The 18520-nt window shown below is 65.9% G+C and overlaps 1 protein-coding gene across 5 annotated transcripts in view; it reads right to left on the bottom strand.

The window, feature by feature from the left end:
• Positions 1–307: 307 nt before the first annotated feature.
• MROH1 (maestro heat like repeat family member 1) overlaps positions 308–18520 on the bottom strand; it is a 69133-nt gene continuing 50920 nt past the window's right edge. For 4 of the 5 annotated variants that reach the window (XM_063327703.1, XM_063327705.1, XM_063327704.1 and 1 more), the window contains 9 exons: positions 14109–14246; positions 12124–12238; positions 8144–8290; positions 6675–6863; positions 4694–4846; positions 4464–4598; positions 3550–3652; positions 2808–2873; positions 308–978 (listed from right to left, as the gene is read on the bottom strand). In XM_063327703.1, coding sequence (XP_063183773.1) covers positions 893–978; positions 2808–2873; positions 3550–3652; positions 4464–4598; positions 4694–4846; positions 6675–6863; positions 8144–8290; positions 12124–12238; positions 14109–14246 — 1132 coding nt within the window. In that variant the 3' untranslated portion in view covers positions 308–892. Of the gene's footprint in view, positions 979–2807; positions 2874–3549; positions 3653–4463; positions 4599–4693; positions 4847–6674; positions 6864–8143; positions 8291–11761; positions 11962–12123; positions 12239–14108; positions 14247–18520 lie in introns of those variants that run through there. The other variant, XM_063327707.1, reaches the window with a different exon arrangement.

Raw genomic sequence — 18520 nt, 5'->3', positions numbered from 1 at the left:
CTAGTTGAAGATGTCCCTGCCCAGGGCAGGGGGTGGCACCGAGTGGCCTTTGAGGGTCCCTTCCCACCCAAACCATTCCATGACTCCGTGACCCCCACGGGTAGAGCCGGGGCCGGAGCTGGGCTTCCCCTTCGGCAAGGTGGGCAGAAGAGACCCGGCACCTTCCTCCGAAGGGGATCCCATCGCAGCCGGGGGCGGGGGGGGCAGTTTCCACCCTGCTGCTCCCTCCCCCCGCTGTGACCCGGCTCAAACCGGGGGCTCTGCTTCCCCCCCCCTCCCCCCCCCGCAGCTTTCACCCCACCACAAGTCGTGTGGAGCAAAGAGCTTTATTTAAAAATACGTTTATGTACACGTGTGTCGAGAGGACGGGCACATTCACCGAGTAGGGCCCCGGAGCCGGGGGGAGGGGGGGGACGGACAGGACCCCCCCCCCGCCACCTTCACCATCGGGGAGCAGCAGAGTGGGACGAGGGGCATGGAGGGGGGGAGCTCAGGCTGCGTCCTGCTCCCCGCTGAGCGGGATCCATGCGGACGGAGAGCCCGGGGGTGTTGCCTGCTCGCGGCTCCGGGCCACCGAGGCCCCTTGCCCGGGACCTTCACCCCATAAGCCAACCGGGCCCCCGCGCGGCAGCCCGCCGAGAGGGACCCTGTGCCCACCGTGGCCCCCGGCGTGCCACGGCCGGGCCGAGCCGGCGCTGGATGGGAGGGATGGCGGAGATGCTGGGCAGGCTCCCGCGAGCCGAGGAAGACGATGGTGCCGCCGCGGCGGCGGTGGTGGTGGCGGTAGGGGGGAATGCTGGATGCAGGAAGACGTGGCCGTGGCCGCGGGGCTCCTCGTGGCCGGGGAACGGACCCGACTATTGCTGCGGTGGAGCCGGGCTTGTCCCGGGGCTCACAGGATCCTGACGAGGCGGCCCAGCGTCTCCGCCACCTTCACACGGACGGAGGGGACGGGGTCCTTCAGCAGCAGGTTCAGAGCTGGAAGGAGCAAAGCACAGACGTGTTGGCGGGGGGGCGGGTGGGGGGTGGCCACCCGCACCCCCCCACCCCCCCGTCCTCCTTGTCCCAGGCTGGGACCGTGCCCGTGGCTGAGCCGCGTCCTGGCTTCTCTCCGTCCCATAAAGAAGGAGAAACTCCGCTCCAGGGACGCCGGGCCCCTCCGCCAGCGCCCCCCCAACACACACACCCCCCCCATTGCTCCAGCCCCATCAAACACCCAGGGGAGAACAGCCCTCGCCCCTTTTTGCTCCCCCCCCCCCCCCCCCAAACCCCGGACCCCCCCACCCCGCCACGGCATCGATGCCACGACGCCACCGCGGCTGCGGGGGGGCTGGGACCGAGGGGTCCCTGGGGCACCGGGGCTGAAGCTGGGGGTCGGGGAGGGAAAGGGCCCCAGCGTGGGGGTCCGGGGTCAAGAAGGTGTTGGGGGGGGGGGGGGGGGGGAGCGGAGGCCCCCCCCCACCCCGGCGGGGCCGCGCAGACGCCGGCCGGGCCAAGCCTCCCCTATCAGCGCGATTTCCTAATGCCTGGAACGGCTCCCGGGAGTAAGAAAACAATCCAGGTAGTTTTTCCTAGCAGTAAAAAAAAATATCCTAATATTTTTCCAGTAGCTTGTTTACCCGGCGCAGGAGAGCCCTCGCCTCCCCCCCCCTCCCCACCGCCGCCATCCCGGCTCCCGCGGCGAGCCCGGATCCCCTGATTTCTATCCCCCCGCGCGCAGCATCCCCGGGTGCCTCGTCGGGGTGTCCTGGGGAAGGCTGCGACGTCGTAAAACCCTGTCGTCGTTGTCTTCCCCCCCCCACCCCCGGAACCCCCCGGATCCCCGAGCCACTCAACACGGGAAGCTCGCGCAACCCAATCCCGGCCTGCTCGCTCCAGCGATTACTCACACGCGGGCGGATTATCTTTCACTTGTTTCAAACAGACAGGCCTCTTTTCTTCTGGAAGGGCTCAGGGAGCCAACGGAAAGATAGTTTTTCCTTTTTTAGTGTTTTTTAAGCTCCCTTGGAACAACCCAAAAGTTTCCATGCATTACTCTATACTATGAGGTCACCGGTGACAGGGAAAAAATCCCTGAAATCCAGGAAAATTACTTAACCCCGCTCCAAAATGCCACCAGCTTCAAGCCGACTTTTTATTAGCCCCTTCGTAACGAGCCTTTAACTCTGCCTTTTAACGGCGAACGCGTTACGAACCGGCCCTGCGAGTCCCCTCCTGCTCTACGCTGAGCCACCGCAAATGCCCCCGCGGCCCCCCACGACGTGGTTTCGGTGCAGCCCGGCCGCGGGGCTCAGGGAGGTGGGGGGTGGGGGTGGGGGGTGTCCTCTTGGCACCCACCGGCAGAGCCCCGCTCCCGGGAGAGCTCCGGCCGCGGCAGCATCCCCACGCCGCCGATGGGCTCGTTGCCCTCGCGGCACCTTGGCTTCCCCCCTGTCAGCTGCCCGCGGCGACCGGGCTCGTCCTGGCCACAGCTCTGGCTTCCCGGGCAGGCCAGGAGGTTGGGGACATTCCCTGTGTCCCGTCCCCCTCCCCTGCCACCCCCAGCCCCGGCTTCTCTCACCCCAGCAGCTGCCTTAGGGCAAGGATGGATCTCGCCGCACCGGCTGCGCCGGGAGGGAGCGGGATCCCGTCGTCGCAGCCTCATCCCGTCGCGGCCTCGTCCCCCCGCGATGGCCTAAAGCCACCCCCGGGGGAGGTTGTCCCCAACAGGAGCCTCGGGCACGGCAGCGCCGGGGGAGCCCCATCCCACGGGGCAAGAGGCGAGTCCCCCCCCGCCTTCCCCAGCGGCGACGGCCACCGGCGCTCACCCGAAATGAGCTGGTCCAGGTCCACTTGTTGGCACTGGTCTTCGTCCACGTGCAGCACGAGGAAGCCTGAGGAAGAAAATTCCGGAGTCAGGAATTCTCGGTCTGGAACCCGCCCAGGAGCCCCGCAACCGAGGAGACGGGGAACGGTGGCGCGGCACCGGGGGCACTCGTCCCTCCGCCAGGTCACTTGTCCCTGCACCGACCCCGCAACAGCCGCGCGGGCGAGGACCACCAACGGCTGTTGGACGCCCAACGCCCCGACGTGCGCCCCAGGGTGACGCCCGCCAGCGTTTCTGCCGCCAGCAGCTCCGGCGACTTGTCCTAAAGCCCAGAACCAAAGACTGGTTTGGGTGGGAAGGGACCTCGAAGATCATGGAGTCCGACCCCCCTGCCCTGGGCAGGGCCACCTTCCACCGGCCCAGGCTGCACCGCAGACGTCCCGCACCCAGCCAGCGTTAGCGGCAAGCGGCCGGAGAGACGTTCCCGGGGTGCTGGCACCACCTGGGGACGTCGCGCCTGTGTCCGTCCCCAGGTCCGGGCGCAGCGAGGCGCAGGGGGGTGTCCTGCAGGACACGGAGCCGCCAGATGACCTGGCGTTGCCGGCGGCCCTGCCCGTCCCAGCGCCATCCCGGCAGAGGGGCGACCAAAAAGCACACCCAGGACGACAAGGCCACCCGCCCTTCTGGAGAGAAGACCCCACGCGAAGGCGGAGGAGCCGGGGAGGGAGCAGGGGCCGGCTTACCGATGAACATGGGCGCCGCTGCTCGGATGTCCACCCAGTTGCTCTTGAAGTAGAAGAGGTTGGTCAAGATCAGGCGGTTCAGCATCTCTGGGTAGCTCTGCATCTAGGAGAGAGAGCGAGCCGCCGAGGAAGTCACGCAGGAGATGGGACAGGCTGCCTGCGGCGCTGGCACCACCTCCTGGAAGCCCGGAGCTCCTTGGGGAACTCCTTGGGGAGCTCCTGAGGTGTTCACCCCAGGAACCCACCTGGGGTTGGGGGGTGGTGGGGGGACTTGCCCTGTATGGGCGCAGGGGACGGACCCTGCGTTGGGCTCTGGAGCCCTCAGCACAGGAGAGACACGGAGGTGTCGGAGCGGGGGCCGGAGGAGGCCCCGGAGATGCCGGGAGGGCTGGAGCCCCTCTGCTGGGAGGACAGGCTGAGAGAGCTGGGGGGGTTCAGCCTGGAGAAGAGAAGGCTCCGGGGAGACCTTCCAGTCCCTTCCAGTCCCTCGAGGGGCTCCGGGAAAGCTGGGGAGGGACTCTGGAGCAGAGAGGGGAGCCACGGGATGAGGGGGGACAGTTTTAAACCAAAAGAGGGGAGATTGAGATTAAAAATAAGGCAGAAATTCTCCATGATGAAGCTGGTGAGCCCCTGGCCCAGGTTGCCCGGAGAAGCTGTGGCTGCCCCAGCCCTGGAGGGGTTCAAGGCCAGGTTGGACGGGGCTTTGGGCAACCAGGTCTAGTTGAAGATGTCCCTGCCTACGGCCGGGGGTGGGACTCAGTGGCCTTTAAGGTCCCTTCCCGCCCAAACCGTTCCATGATTCTATCACCCAAAGGACCTTCCGGACCAACCGTCCCCACACAAATCCCACCGGGCTGCCGCGAGCCCCACGGGCAGCACCAGCACCGGCGTTGCCGGCTCCGGTAGCCCCTCACCAGGTGTTTGCAGACGTTGTTCATGAACTCCCCGTAGTGCAGGCTCCTGTCCTCCCGCAGGTGGTTGAGGAACATGTCGCAGAGGCCATCGCAGCCCATGTTGGGGCCACACATGCGCAGAGCGAACTTGCAGGCCTGGGGGCAGAGACAGGGGGAGGCCGGGGAGCTCAGCGCCGCGCGGGACCCCCAGGCCGAGGCCGAGGAGGCAGCACGGACGGCGGGGCACTCACTTTGACCACCTCCGGCTTCGGGTCCTGGAGGTGCAGCAGCAGCGTCACCAGCCCGTTGAGGATCTGCTCGAAGAAGACTTCGCAGTTGCCTTGGCTGAACTTGGTGAGGTTGCCGAAGAGGACGATGGAGGACCGGCGGAGGTCCGGCTGCTCCTGCGGGCAGAGGGGACGCGGAGGGCTCAGAGGGATCCCACCTACCCTGGGGCATCTCCCACCTCGGGGGACGCGCTGGAAGGGCCGATCCCACCACCCACCACCTCGCGTCTCGGGCCGGAGGGGCAGCGGAGGAGCGAGGACACGCCGCCGGCTGTCCCCGACCCTCGGCGCCTTCCCAGGCTGTCCCCAGACCCCCAGCTGCAGGAACGCGCCTCTTTTTTTTTTTTTTTTTCCCGCTTGGTTTCTTTGTGAAACCCATTTTAGATGATCCTTCACCAGGAAATATCAACCCCCCCCCACCCCAACCCCCTCCAGGGGCTGAGGTCAGGCTGTGTTGGGTCAGGCTCACTCCCACCTAATCACGGAATGGTTTGGGGTGGGAAGGGACCTGCAGAGGCCACCCAGTGCCACCCCCTGCCCTGGGCAGGGACATCTTCAACGAGACCAGGTTGCCCAAAGCCCCGTCCAACCTGGCCTTGAACCCCTCCAGGGATGGGGCAGCCACAGCTTCTCCGGGCAACCTGGGCCAGGGGCTCACCAGCTTCATCGTGGAGAATTTCTTCCTTGTTTTTAACCTAAATCTCCCCTTTTTTGGTTTAAAACCCTTCCCCCTCGTCCCGGGGCTCCCCTCCCTGCTCCAGAGTCCCTCCCCAGCTTTCCCGGAGCCCCTTGAGGGACTGGAAGGGGCTCCAAGGTCTCTCTGGAGACTTTCTGTGCTGCCAGCGCACGCTGCCGGGTCATGGGCAGCGTTTCCCCCCTCCCCCAAGCCCCCCCAGGCCCTTCTCTCTGGCACCGGGGGCTGCCCCCACCCCGGGGCAGGACCCTGCACTTGGCCCGGTTGGAGCCCAGGAGGTTCACGCGGGGCCACCTCTCCAGCCTGGGCCGGGTCCCTCCGGGTGACATCCCGTCCCCCCAGCCGCGTCACCCCCCCCCCCCGCACGGCTCGGTGTCGTCTAACGACTCCACAAAACCACAGCCTCCCCCCACTTCTTCATCCCAAATTTCGGCCACCATCGCCCCCATTTGCTCCCACCGGCCCCGAGTCCCCACCAGCTGGCAGGGAGCAGCCGGGAGCCGCTGGGGACCGAGCTCGGGGACAGCGGGGGGGGTGTCTCTGTCCTGCACCCTCCGGCTCTTCCAAAGGGCAGAAGTCGCCCACAGCCGGGGAGGGAGCCGCAGTTCTGCTCAGGCCAGAGGGAGCAGAGGAGAAGACGAGACACACACACCCCCCCGACCCCCAAAAGCCGGAGCAGGGAGGGATAATCCCGGCGGGATGCTCCCGGTGGGACCGCGGCAGCTCCGTGCAGGAGCAGAGGAGGAGACCGGAGCCCAGGGAGCCGGGAGCCGAGCAGGAGGAGCATCCAGAATCCCCGCGGCGACGGCGGAGGGGTTTTGGGGATGAACAGAGTGTGCGAAAGGCAACGAGACCCCCCCACACACACTCCCCCCTCGGAGCAGACGCCCACAGAGGGATTTGGGCTAGCGGGAGGTGTCCCTGGCCATGGCAGGGGTTAAGGTCCCTTCCCACCCCGGGGCACCCATGTAACCCAGCCCCGCAGCCAGACCTTCCTGCTAACGCCCGTCGGAGTCGAGGTCCAAGCGGACTAACGCCAACGGGCACCTCCCCTTCCCCACCGCACCGCGCGTCCCCCTGCAGCCCGACCTCCCGCCCCCAGCCCCGGGACGTGCCCCCTTGGCATCCCAGTAAAATCCCGCTCTTCCCCCCGCACCTCCCCTCCGTTAATTAAGTTCCGGCTCGCCAAACGAGCCGGTTCAGAGACTCCGGCGAAAGCGGGAGCTCGGCCTCCCCGGCGCAGGGCCTTACGCTGTCGAAGAAGGGTCGGATCCTGATGGCGATGTGGAGGAGCATGGACTGGATGTCCCTTTCCTCCAGGTGATCCAGGAGCTTGGAGAGGCTGGACATGGCCTCCAGGGCAACCAGGTTGTGGGGGTCGTCTTTGTCATCCATGCCGTTGACCATGGAGGCCAGGAGCTTGGCCCCGTGCTTCCTCACCTGCAAGGGAAGCGCCGAGAAATGCGGTCCCCGCGGGGGCCAGCCTGGCAGCGGGGCTGGCCGGGGACGCGTCCCCTGGGTGCCCCTGCTGCCGGCCGCTGCCCCACGCCGCGCTTCCAGCCGGGAAGAGCTAGAAAGGGATTTAAATTGTGACTTCAATTACGACCGCCGCCGGCAAAGCGTGCTGGGCGCAGGCCAGCCGTCGCACGCGGTAACCGCAGCCACCGGTTGCCCTCCCGCTGGAACCGTCGACGCAGGATTTCACGGTGTAATTACGGCCCGGCGTACGCACGGCAAAGGGGGGAAATTCAGTTTGCGTAAAGCCCCGGGAAGTCTGCCATCGCTTCACCCCCAGCCCTCGGCTTCGCGAACTGCCCCCGCGCGCCTTGCGGAGCCCGGCTGGGAAGGGGCACGTGAGGGACAGACGGACGGCTGTCCCTCAGCCACCCGGGACGGCAGGAGTCCCGGAGTCCTCCCAGACTCGTCGCTGGGCCGGCATCGCTCCGGGCTGCCCTGACAGATCGGGAGCATCCTCAGCGAGGTCTGGGAGGCGGATTATAAAATATACGTAGCTATTAAAAGTACCGTCGTGCCGGTGTAGCCCCGTCAGAGCCCCTGCGCCGGGGCTCCGGGCTGTGCGAGCCGGAGACTTGCCTCGTTGACACCGAGGATCATGGAATCACGGAATGGTTTGGGTGGGAAGGGACCCTCAAAGGCCACTCGGTGCCACCCCCTGCCCTGGGCAGGGACATCTTCAACTAGCCCAGGTTGCCCAAAGCCCCGGCCAACCTGGCCTTGAACCCCTCCAGGGATGGGGCAGCCACAGCTTCTCGGGGCAACCTGGGCCAGGGGCTCACGAGCTTCATCATGGAGAATTTCTGCCTTATTTTTAATCTCAAATCTCCCCTCTTTTGGTTTAAAACCCTTCCCCCTCGTCCCGTGGCTCCCCTCCCTGCTCCAGAGTCCCTCCCCAGCTTTCCCGGAGCCCCTTGAGGGCCTGGAAGGGGCTGGAAGGTCTCCGCGGAGCCTTCTCTTCTCCAGGCTGAACCCCCCCAGCTCTCTCAGCCTGTCCTCCCAGCAGAGGGGCTCCAGCCCTCCCAGCATCTCCGGGGCCTCCTCTGGAGGCCACACCACCTTTTGGAGGTGCCGTCAGCAGGGCGAGGAGGTGGCGGATTCTCCTGCCTTTCGACAAGCAGCATCTCCCGACGCCTACGTCCTCCCTTCTCCCACCCAGCCCCGGCCAGGACTCTCGGGCCGAGCAGCGCGGGGTTCCCTCTCACCTTTTCGGGGGAGCCGGAGGCGATGTTGCCGAGTCCCCGGAGTGCCAGCATCCGCACCAACGTGCAGGCGTCCTTCTGCCTCCCCGTCATGTTATCCATCATGGTCTCCAGCAGGATCAGGTCGTTCACCACGTTGCTATTGAGGAGCTAAAGCAGAAGAGAACCTCAGCGTCGACGGGACGGGGGCCCCGCGGACCAGGAGGGAGACGATGGCTGCCTTTTGGATGATCTTATCACACGAGGGAAGAGACCCAACAGAACCCGGCTCGCTCCCCGGCTCCCCTCAGGCCCTCTCTCTCCAGCCGGAGACAGGGCTGGGGGAGCCCTCAGCCCCCGCACCCCCGGGAAAGGCGCTTGGATTGGAGGAACCTGCGATAATTCCTGACGTGTAAATCGAGAAAACCGAAGATCCCAAGCTGGGAAGAAGGGGAAAGCCCGGGTGAGCCCCGACAGCCGGGAGAAAGCCACAAAACCTACACAAAAGCTACATCCTCGCCACCCCCCGCCGCCCCGTGAGGTGGCCGGGGGCGGGGGTGAGATGCGGGGGGCTATGAGGAGGTCGGGATTTACAGGGATGAAGGACCCCAACGCGTCCCCTGGGCCTGCGGAGTGTGGCCAGTGGCAACTGCCAGCTGCTCTTCCAGAGCGGTGAAGGGGCACCCGCCGCCCCCATGGCACCCAGAGCCCCCTGGGCACCTGGAGCCCCCATGGCACCCGGAGCCCCTGCGACAGCCAGAGCCCCCTGGGCACCCAGAACCCCCACGGCACCCAGAGCCCCCATGACACCCGGAGCCTCTGCGGCAGCCGGAGCCCCCGCGGCACCCGGAGCCCCCAGAGCACCCAGGGAGTCCCCGTGGTGCCGGGAGCATCCTCAGCAGCACCCAAAGCTCCACGGTACATGGAGCCCCCGTGGCACCCAGGGCCCCCATGGCCCCGGGAGCACCCCGAGCAGCACCCAGAGCCCCATGGTACGTGGAGCCCCCATGGCACCCAGAGCCGCCGCGGCACCCAGAGACCCCTCAGCATCCAGAGACCACTCAGCACCCAGAGACCCCTCGGCACCCAGAGACTCCGCAGCCTCGGGAGCATCCTCAGCAGCACCCAGAGCCCCACGGTACGTGGAGCTCCCGTGGCACCCAGAGCCTCCATGGCACCCAGAGCCCCCATGGCCCTGGGAGCACCCTGAGCAGCACCCAGAGCCCCTGTAGGACTTGGAGCCCCCTCGGCATCCGAAGGCCCCTCGGCACCCAGAGCCTCTACAGCACCCAGAGACTCCGCAGCCCCAGGAGCAGCACCCAGAGCCCTACGATACATGGAGCTCCCATGGCACCCAGAGCCGCCGCAGCACCCAGAGACCCCTCAGCACCCAGAGACTCCGCAGCCCCAGGAGCGTCCCAAGCAGCACCCAGAGCCCCACAGCACCCAGAGCCCCACAGCACCCAGAGCCCCCAGAGCCTTGGGAGCGTCCTGAGCAGCACCCAGAGCCCCCGTGGCACCCAGAGCCTCCATGGCCCCAGGAGCATCCCAAGAGGCAACCAGAGCCCCATGGTACGTGGAGCCCCCATGGCACCCAGAGCCGCCGTAGCACCCAGAGACCCCACAGCACCCAGAGGCCCCTTGGCACCCAGAGACCACTCAGCACCCAGAGACTCCGCAGCCTCGGGAGCATCCTCAGCAGCACCCAGAGCCCCACAGTACGTGGAGCCCCCATGGCACCCAGAGCCTCCATGGCACCCAGAGCCCCCATGGCCCCGGGAGCACCCTGAGCAGCACCCAGAGCCCCTGTAGGACTTGGAGCCCCCTCGGCATCCGAAGGCCCCTCGGCACCCAGAGCCTCTACAGCACCCAGAGGCCCCTTGGCACCCAGAGACTCCGCAGCCCCAGGAGCAGCCTGAGCAGCACCCAGAGCCCCACGGTACATGGAGCCCCCGTGGCACCCAGAGCCGCCGCGGCACCCAGAGACCCCTCAGCACCCAGAGACTCCGCAGCCCCAGGAGCGTCCCAAGCAGCACCCAGAGCCCCACAGCACCCAGAGCCCCACAGCACCCAGAGCCTATACAGCACCCAGAGCCCCCATAGCCTTGGGAGCGTCCTGAGCAGCACCCAGAGCCCCCATGGCACCCAGAGCCTCCATGGCCCCAGGAGCATCCCAAGAGGCAACCAGAGCCCCATGGTACATGGAGCCCCCATGGCACCCAGAGCCGCCGCAGCACCCAGAGACCCCACAGCACCCAGAGGCCCCTTGGCACCCAGAGACCACTCAGCACCCAGAGACTCCGCAGCCCTAGGAGTGTCCCAAGCAGCACCCAGAGCCCCACAGCACCCAGAGCCTCTACGGCACCCAGAGCCCCCCTGGCCCCAGGAGCATCCTGAGCAGCACCCAGAGCCCCATGGTACGTGGAGCCCCCATGGCACCCAGAGCCTCCATGGCCCCAGGAGCACCCTGAGCCCCCGTGGCACCCAGAGCCCCCGGGAGCATCCCCGAGAGCTGAGCAGCAGCAGAACCGGCGCTTTTAGCAGCAGCTCCTCTCGCTGCCGGCACGCTCCGACAGAGGAGCCCTGGCTGGAGGGAGACGGCGGGGCCGCTCTCTCGCTGACCCACCCCACCGAGCCCCCCGCGACGCTGGGAGAGCCACGTCCGGGAGCGGGATGCTCTCCGAGGAGCCCGGGCTCTCCCCCCTTGCAGGGATCAGGCTCCGCTGCCGGGAAAGGAGGTTTAACCGCTGCTGGGGGTCGGTAGGAAGCCAGCGCCAAAGGGGTGTTTGTGGGTGACCGGGTGCTGACGGAGCTGCTCTGGGGTTTTAGCACCTCTCGGGGAGAGCCCCAACCTCCAGCCGTGGCGGGGGACACCCCCCCCGACTCCCACTCCCAGGTCTGCGCCCGCCGTCACCCGCGGAGAGGGACCCCGAGGATGACAGAGACCCCCACGACACGAGACTCAGCGCCCCGGGGGAGCCTGGTCCACGTGAAGCCACAGACTTGGAGCTGGGTAGCCGGGGCGGGCGGTAGCCACGGGCCAACACCGGTAGCTACGGACCAACAGCGACGGCGGCCCAGCCGCCCCCTGCGGCAGCCGTCCCGGGGGATCCGACGGAGGTCGGAGGAGCACGGTTGGACATCCCGAGATGACAGAGGGGAAGCGAGGAGGGGAACGGCCACTAAAGTGGCCGTTCCCCTCCTCGCTTCCCCTCTGTCATCTCCGTCGCTGGCACGGGCGAGAGAAAAGGGACTGAGCTCTCACCTCATCAGTTTTGCGAGAGGGAGACACAGGCATTTGCTTCCTTCCCCTTTTCCAGCTCCGCAAAAAAAAAAAAAAAAAAAAAAAAAAAGCAGCTGCTATTTTAAACCCTGGAAGGAGGCAGAGGAGCCAACCGGCCTCCGAAAAACCCAAAGCAGATTCTGGGAAGGGCTCCAAGAGCTTGGGGGCCCGGCAGCTTCCCTCCCCCCGCAACTATTCCTCAGCAAGCCAAACAGAAAATAAAAACAGTGCCTTAATCCCAGGCTGCTTAAGCAGCTGAGAATTTAAAAGGTGGTTTATAAGCGGGGCTAGAGCTCCGCGTCGTTGGCAGAAGGTGCTCCTTTATGTAACCAAAAACCTCCTCCAGTGGCCCAGGGCTTTAAGGTGGTATGTACTGGGAAGAGGGGGGGGGGGGGTGGATACGGTTACAGTCTGCTGGCCGGGCGGCCGGCGAGGGGAAAAGGACTTGAGTCACTTCATTCCTTCGGGTGGTACGTCAGGACGGAGTATACGGTTTGCTGGCTCACCGGCGGCGATGCGTTCAGAGCCGGACTCCCGCCAGCCCTTCGCCGCCAGCCCCCTTCTCCCGAGAGAGAGAGAGAGAGAAGGTCTCGGGAGGCAGAGCCCGCGGCGGCGGCGGCGGCGACGGCGGCTTCGCCCGCCATCCCCGGCTGCTCTCCAAGGAAAAGCGGAGGGGAGCGGAAGACGGCTCGGCCGTTTTGCCGGGCACCCCCTTGCTCACCTCGGCGAAGAAGGCGGTGGTGGTGATCCTCTGGCTGTCGAAGACGCTGTTCAGGGTCGGGATGAGGTTCTTCACGATGAGGGGGAGCCGGGGGCCGGCGTGGCGTGCCATCGCCCTGCGAACAGAATTGGCACGTGTCACCCACGCTGGGGGCTACAAGCGGCCGCCGGAACCCCCGGCGGTGGGGGACGGGGCCGGGGCTGGGGGGAGCTTCAGGGAAGCTGGCGAACCCCTGGGCCCGGGGGTCTGTGGGGTGCTGGAATCGAGCCCCGCGCTTTGGGGCATCGTTGGGTTGCCACAACGGGCCGCTGCCGAGGGCCACCTCCTCCCGCGCCGCAGGACGGGCAGGCGCGGCCCAGGGTGCGTGAGCAGCGGCGGGGCCACCGAGCCACCCGTCTTCCACGCCTCCGCGTCCCGCTGCCGGGCAGAACCGGCACGTTGACATCCAGGACGTGCCCTGGCCCGGCGTCGTCCCCCCTCCTGCCACCCCCTCGCTTAGGGACGAAGCTCAGGGCAGGACCAGCGTGTCGGGCACCCTGGCAGGAGCCAGCTCCGGCTGACCGCGGCCAGGAGGGCTGGTTTTTGTTTCGGATGAGACGCTCTCAAGTGTTTGGGAGGTTCAAGAAAGCATTTTTTTGCGAATACTGGAAAATCCCAAACCGCTCGTCTCCTCCGCAGCCGTCCAAGAGCTATTAACGGCGCTGGGTGGAGGGACGACGGCGAAGTCCCCGGCTGAACCAGGCTCCACCGAACCGGACCGCGGGCTGCGGCCGTCCCTCGGCCTCGTCACCTCCCCCCACACTCCCAGACGTGAGGGAAGGACTGGACGCTGCCGCAATGCCCCGAGCAACCCCAGGGACATTTCAGCAGCAGCAGGAGGTCAAAAAAATTTCCTCCCCGAGACTTTTTGGTGCCCGTCACGCCTCGGGTAGCAGGGGGCAGCAGGCAGGAGGCCCGCCGGGAGCAGAGCGAAGCGGCTGAGAGCAGCGAAGGTTCGGCCGACGCGCCTGAAGAGCTGCCGGGGGAACAGGCCGGGGAGGCGTGGGACGGCGGGGACGTCGCAGCGGAGGCGACGGCAGCCCCCAGCCCCATCCAGCCCCACCGCGCTGGCAGGGACGCAACGCGTCCCCTGGGGGCTTCCCACCAGGGCTGTGTCCAGCGAGCTGGGGACAGAGCTGGGGACAGTTGGGGACAGAGCTGGTCAGCCCTGGTGAGCAGCACGGCAGAGCCCCACCGCTAGTCCCATGACGGTTGTGGCTACCCCATCCCTGGAGGGGTTCAAGGCCAGGTTGGACGGGGCTCGGAGCGACCTGGGCTGGTGGGAGGTGTCCCTGCCCAGGGCAAGGGGGTGGCACTGGGTGGCCTTTGAAGGTCCCTTCCCACCCAAACCCTTCTGTGATTCTGTTACTCAGCCTGGAGAAGAGAAGGCTCCGCGGAGACCTTCCAGCCCCTTCCAGGCCCTCGAGGGGCTCTGGGAAAGCTGGGGAGGGACTCTGGAGCAGGGAGGGGAGCCCCGGGACGAGGGGGAAGGGTTTTAAACCAAAAGAGGGGAGATTGAGATTAAAAATCAGGAAGAAATTCTCCATGATGAAGCTGGTGAGCCCCTGGCCCAGGTTGCCCCGAGAAGCTGTGGCTGCCCCGAGAAGCTGTGGCTGCCCCATCCCTGGGGGGGTTCAAGGCCAGGTTGGACGGGGCTTTGGGCAACCAGGTCTAGTTGAAGATGTCCCTGCCCAGGGCAGGGGGTGGCACTGGGTGGCCTTTGAAGGTCCCTTCCCACCCCAAACCATTCTCTGATTCTATGATCCTCCAACGAGCTTTGATGCACCGCAGCACCGTCCCCCCCCCACCGCCCCCCAGCCCCGGCTCACAGCGCCCCCCCTTCCCGCTTGCTCCGGGCTTCTCTCCCACCTCCCGGCAGCGTTGCAGCTCTCGCCTCGCCCCGAAGCCGGAGGAGATACCGGAGAACCGCGGCGCCAACGACTTACCCGGCCAGCACGGCGATGCCATCGTGGTGCCTCTCGGCGCTCGCCATCAGCTCCCAGCCGCCAGCGCTGCCCACGGCCCTGGCGACCTCCTCGCTTCCCCCCCGGACCAGCATCACCTTCAGCGTCTCCACGGCACAGCTGGGAAGGGAAAGAGGAGTAGGTTTAGTTTAGGTTCGGTCGGGTTTGGATGGGTTCGGTTCGGTTCCGGCAGGTCGCAGGGCGGCGCGGCAGAGGAGGGAACTGCTGGCCCCGGGAACGCCGGGACACGCGGGAGGCGTTGGGGCGTTCGAGGACGGGATGAGTTATGCGAGGGCTTTAGCGGGAGCGAGACGAGCCCATAACTCACCGCTACTTCCATTTGCACCCTGACGTTTGCCATTAAAGCGATCCAAGAGAATAGGCCGAAAAGTAAAGGAGTCCAGAACTACTCGAAGGAAGGGGTTGGGGTTTTTTTTGCGTTCGTATTTTATAGGTAGGGATTATTTTGCTGTGAGCACAGAGCGACATATGGGAAACATACGTTATCCTGTCAAAACAAAACAAATATTAGCCATGGATAAATCTCAGCCTTCGATCCCGGCGAGAGGAATGTTGTTACCGCACGCGCAAAGCAAACGACGCGTAGGAAGAGCGTCTCAACACGAAGGTCTTTGGGCTTATGAGCCGGGTTCCGGCTCTTTTGGCTTCTCCTAGGGATTCTCCCAGGGATGGGCCAAGCTGCGGTGACAAAGGACCGATGCTTGGAGGGACCGTCGCCCCCTCCCCGAGCCCTTGGGGGCTCTGCCATGGCCACCGTCTCCTCCAGCAGCCCGGCTTGCCTTAACGAAGGACATCCAAACACGCCTCCCGCGCGCCCAAAGCCGAGACTAACCACGGAAAACAAACACCGGCCCACCGCACGCACGGAGAGCGCACCCCGTCAACGCCACATCTGAAGGTTTCGGCGGCTTTGTAATAAATTCGTTTGTTCTACGGGGAGCCGGGGCCGGGATTCCTCCAGGGACGAGCGCCCGGAGCACCCGTTCACGCAAGCGGAGCATCCGCAAGGGCCGAAGCCGAGCACCTCAAAGGCACAAGGAGCGGGGAAGGAGACAAGTAGAAGAACGCGGGTTTGCTTTTCTTCTCGGCACGGCAACGGCTAGCGGCGGGGGGGCTGGGGGGAGGGTCTGGACCCCTGGGGCAAACGGTACAGAAGCCCCGAGTCTGTCCCGCAAAACCCACCCGGAGGAGCCGCCGAGCTGGCTCCGTCAACGCCAGCAAAGGGAAAAGCAGGACGGCGAACGCCGGCCGAAGAGCCCAGCCTGGCAGAGTCTCCTTTCAGCGTCCCTGCAGCCCCCCGGATGACGGGACGACGAGGAATTTAATTGCTCATTAAAGAAAACCTCAGGCAGAAGTATCCTTCCGCCATCTGTCCGCGCCAATCTGTCGGTATACGTAAGAGTCCCGGTTTCACCGGTTTGGGGTTTTTCAAGCGGTTTTCAGCTAGAGGCAGCCCGGGGCGGCCCCTCCAAGCTGGCAAAGTTCTTCCTCTGCCCGAGACGGACCCAAAATTGCTCCGTGGGGGACAGACTTTTTAGCAGGGTCTGTAGCAATAGGGGTGAGGGCCTTAAACTGGAAGAGTCGAGGGGCACATGGGAGCTGAGGAAGAAATTCTTGGCTGTCGAGGGCGGTGAGCCCCTGGCCCAGGTTGCCCGGAGAAGCTGTGGCTGCCCCATCCCTGGAGGGGTTCAAGGCCAGGTTGGACGGGGCTCGGAGCCACCTGGGAGAGCTGAAGATGTCCCTGCCCGGGGCAAGGGGTGGGACTCCGTGGCCTTTAAAGGTCTCTTCCCACCCAAACTGGTCCGCGATTCTAAATGGAGACACTTGCACATCACTTATCATAGAATCACAGCATAGTTTGGGTGGGAAGGGACCTTTAAAGGCCACCGAGTCCCACCCCTTGCCCTGGGCAGGGACACCTCCCACCAGCCCAGGTTGCCCAAAGCCCCGTCCAACCTGGCCTTGAACCCCTCCAGGGATGGGGCAGCCACAGCTTCTCCGGGCAACCTGGGCCAGGGGCTCACCAGCTTCATCGTGGAGAATTTCTGCCTTATTTTTAATCTCAATCTCCCCTCTTTTGGTTTAAAACCCTTCCCCCTCGTCCCGGGGCTCCCCTCCCTGCTCCAGAGTCCCTCCCCAGCTTTCCCGGAGCCCCTTGAGGGCCTGGAAGGGGCTGGAAGGTCTCCGCGGAGCCTTCTCTTCTCCAGGCTGAACCCCCCCAGCTCTCTCAGCCTGTCCTCCCAGCAGAGGGGCTCCAGCCCTCCCGGCATCTCCGGGGCCTCCTCCGGCCCCCGGCTCCGACACCTCCGTGTCCTCCTCATGTTGAGGACTCCAGAGCTGGACGCAGGGCTCCAGGTGGGGTAGAGAGCTCCTTCCAGAGAGCAAGCCTCTGACCTCGAGCATCCCTCCCAGCAGCCTGGAGTAAAAACCAGGCTCTTTTCTTTCGTGACGGCCCCTCACGGGCTCCAGCACCGGCGCTGAACGGATACACGGCCGTACCTCTGCCTACGGCGTGCCCGTCCCCGCGCGCTCGCTCTCCCGAGAGCAGAAGTCATCACCGCACACTGCACGGGGCGTTTACCAGAGTCCAGCCCCAGAAGACGGAGCCGGTCTCCCCCTGGAGCGACGATCCGGTACATCTCCAGTCCTCCCAGCCCATTCCTGGGGGTCTCGCCCTCGCTGGCAGCGAGCCGCCCCCCACCCCCGCCCCCGCTCCCAAAGCCCAACCTGAATCGCGCTCCGGCTTTGGCACGACGGTGACCCGTCTCCTGCAGCATCCTGAGGACCACTACGGTTTCCGCAAAGCAAGAGCACGCCATAAGCCTCGAACCTCACAGCCTGCATCCAGGTGAACCTGTGACCCCGTCCAAGCAAACCACAGCGGGATTTATTTTCTTGCGGCGCAGGAAAACAGCAACTAAAAAGCCTCCTGGCAGACGGCGACGGATGAGAGCGGCCGGCGAAGGCCAAGGAACGTTCCACCAGCTCCCGGGTCGCGGTCAAGGGCCGACAGGCGACGTCCCCGGCACCAGCCTGGCGCTCGCGGGTGGCTCCTCGGGAGGGACCGTTCCCGGCGAAGCCCCCGCACGCCGGCCGCGGGATTCCCGCTCCGCTCCGACCTCGCCTCCCGGGCTCTCCCGCTCCTTCGCAAGAGCTAAAAATCCCGGAGAGGGCGCAAGGTGCGGGGGCGGGGGTTGGCCCCCGCGCGACCAGAGACAGGACAGATGGTTCAAGTCCTTCGTTCCCAAGGTTTGCTTTTTTCCACAGTGTCCTATAGACGCTTCCTTCCTCTCCGACAAACGCCCGTGTCTTCCAGCCTGCCTTTCCTGCCGAGCTATCGTATTCGCCTTTACCACCTCTCTTTGGCATTTAAATACCGTGAAGACTTAGAATTCAAAACGCGTCCAGGAAATTACTTTGATATCGTACCCAGCTCCCGGGACGGGGCTGGAATTTCACAGCCCGGTGGTTTTTTGGGAAGACTGTTCCCCCTCCGTGGATCAGCGGTGACTTCGCGGAGGCGCTGCCAGCCCACCCAGGGCAGGGGCAGGGGCAGGAGCGGGGGCTGGCAGCAGAACCACGCGCCGCCGCCGTTCCCTGTCCCTCCGGAGATTTCTGGCAGGAGCCGGCGTGAGGCAGCCCATCTCCCGGCTCCCCAAAACCAAGGAACGACACCAGGACTCCCGGCTGCGATGGACAGGCAGGACCCGGCACAGGCTGGAGAGGTGGCCCCCTGTGAACCTCCTGGGCTCCAACCGGGCCAAGGGCAGGGTCCTGCCCCGGGGTGGGGGCAGCCCCCGGTGCCAGCCCCGGCTGGGGGTGGGGGGATGGAGAGCAGCCCTGAGGGAAGGGCTTGGGGGGGCTGGGGAGGGGGGAAACGCTGCCCATGAGCCGGCACCGTGCGCTGGCAGCACAGAAACCCCCCCGCAGCCTGGGCTGCATCCCCAGCAGCGTGGGCAGGGGGGCGAGGGGGGGATTCTGCCCCTCTGCTCCGCTCGGGGGAGACCCCCCTGCAGTGCTGCCTCCAGCCCCGGGGACATCGGGAGGACGCGGAGGTGTCGGAGCGGGGGCCGGAGGAGGCCCCGGAGATGCTGGGAGGGCTGGAGCCCCTCTGCTGGGAGGACAGGCTGAGAGAGCTGGGGGGGGTCAGCCTGGAGAAGAGAAGGCTCCGCGGAGACCTTCCAGCCCCTTCCAGGCCCTCAAGGGGCTCCGGGAAAGCTGGGGAGGGACTCTGGAGCAGGGAGGGGAGCCACGGGACGAGGGGGAAGGGTTTTAAACCAAAAGAGGGGAGATTTAGATGGGATATCGGGAAGAAATTCTTTGCTGTGAGGGTGGTGAGCCCCTGGCCCAGGTTGCCCGGAGAAGCTGTGGCT

This window comes from Chroicocephalus ridibundus, chromosome 2, assembly GCF_963924245.1.
Source record: "Chroicocephalus ridibundus chromosome 2, bChrRid1.1, whole genome shotgun sequence".
Classification (NCBI taxonomy): Eukaryota; Metazoa; Chordata; class Aves; order Charadriiformes; family Laridae; genus Chroicocephalus; species Chroicocephalus ridibundus.
The sequence above is the reverse complement of the archived record's forward strand: the minus strand, read 5'-3'. Positions and strand labels throughout refer to the sequence as shown.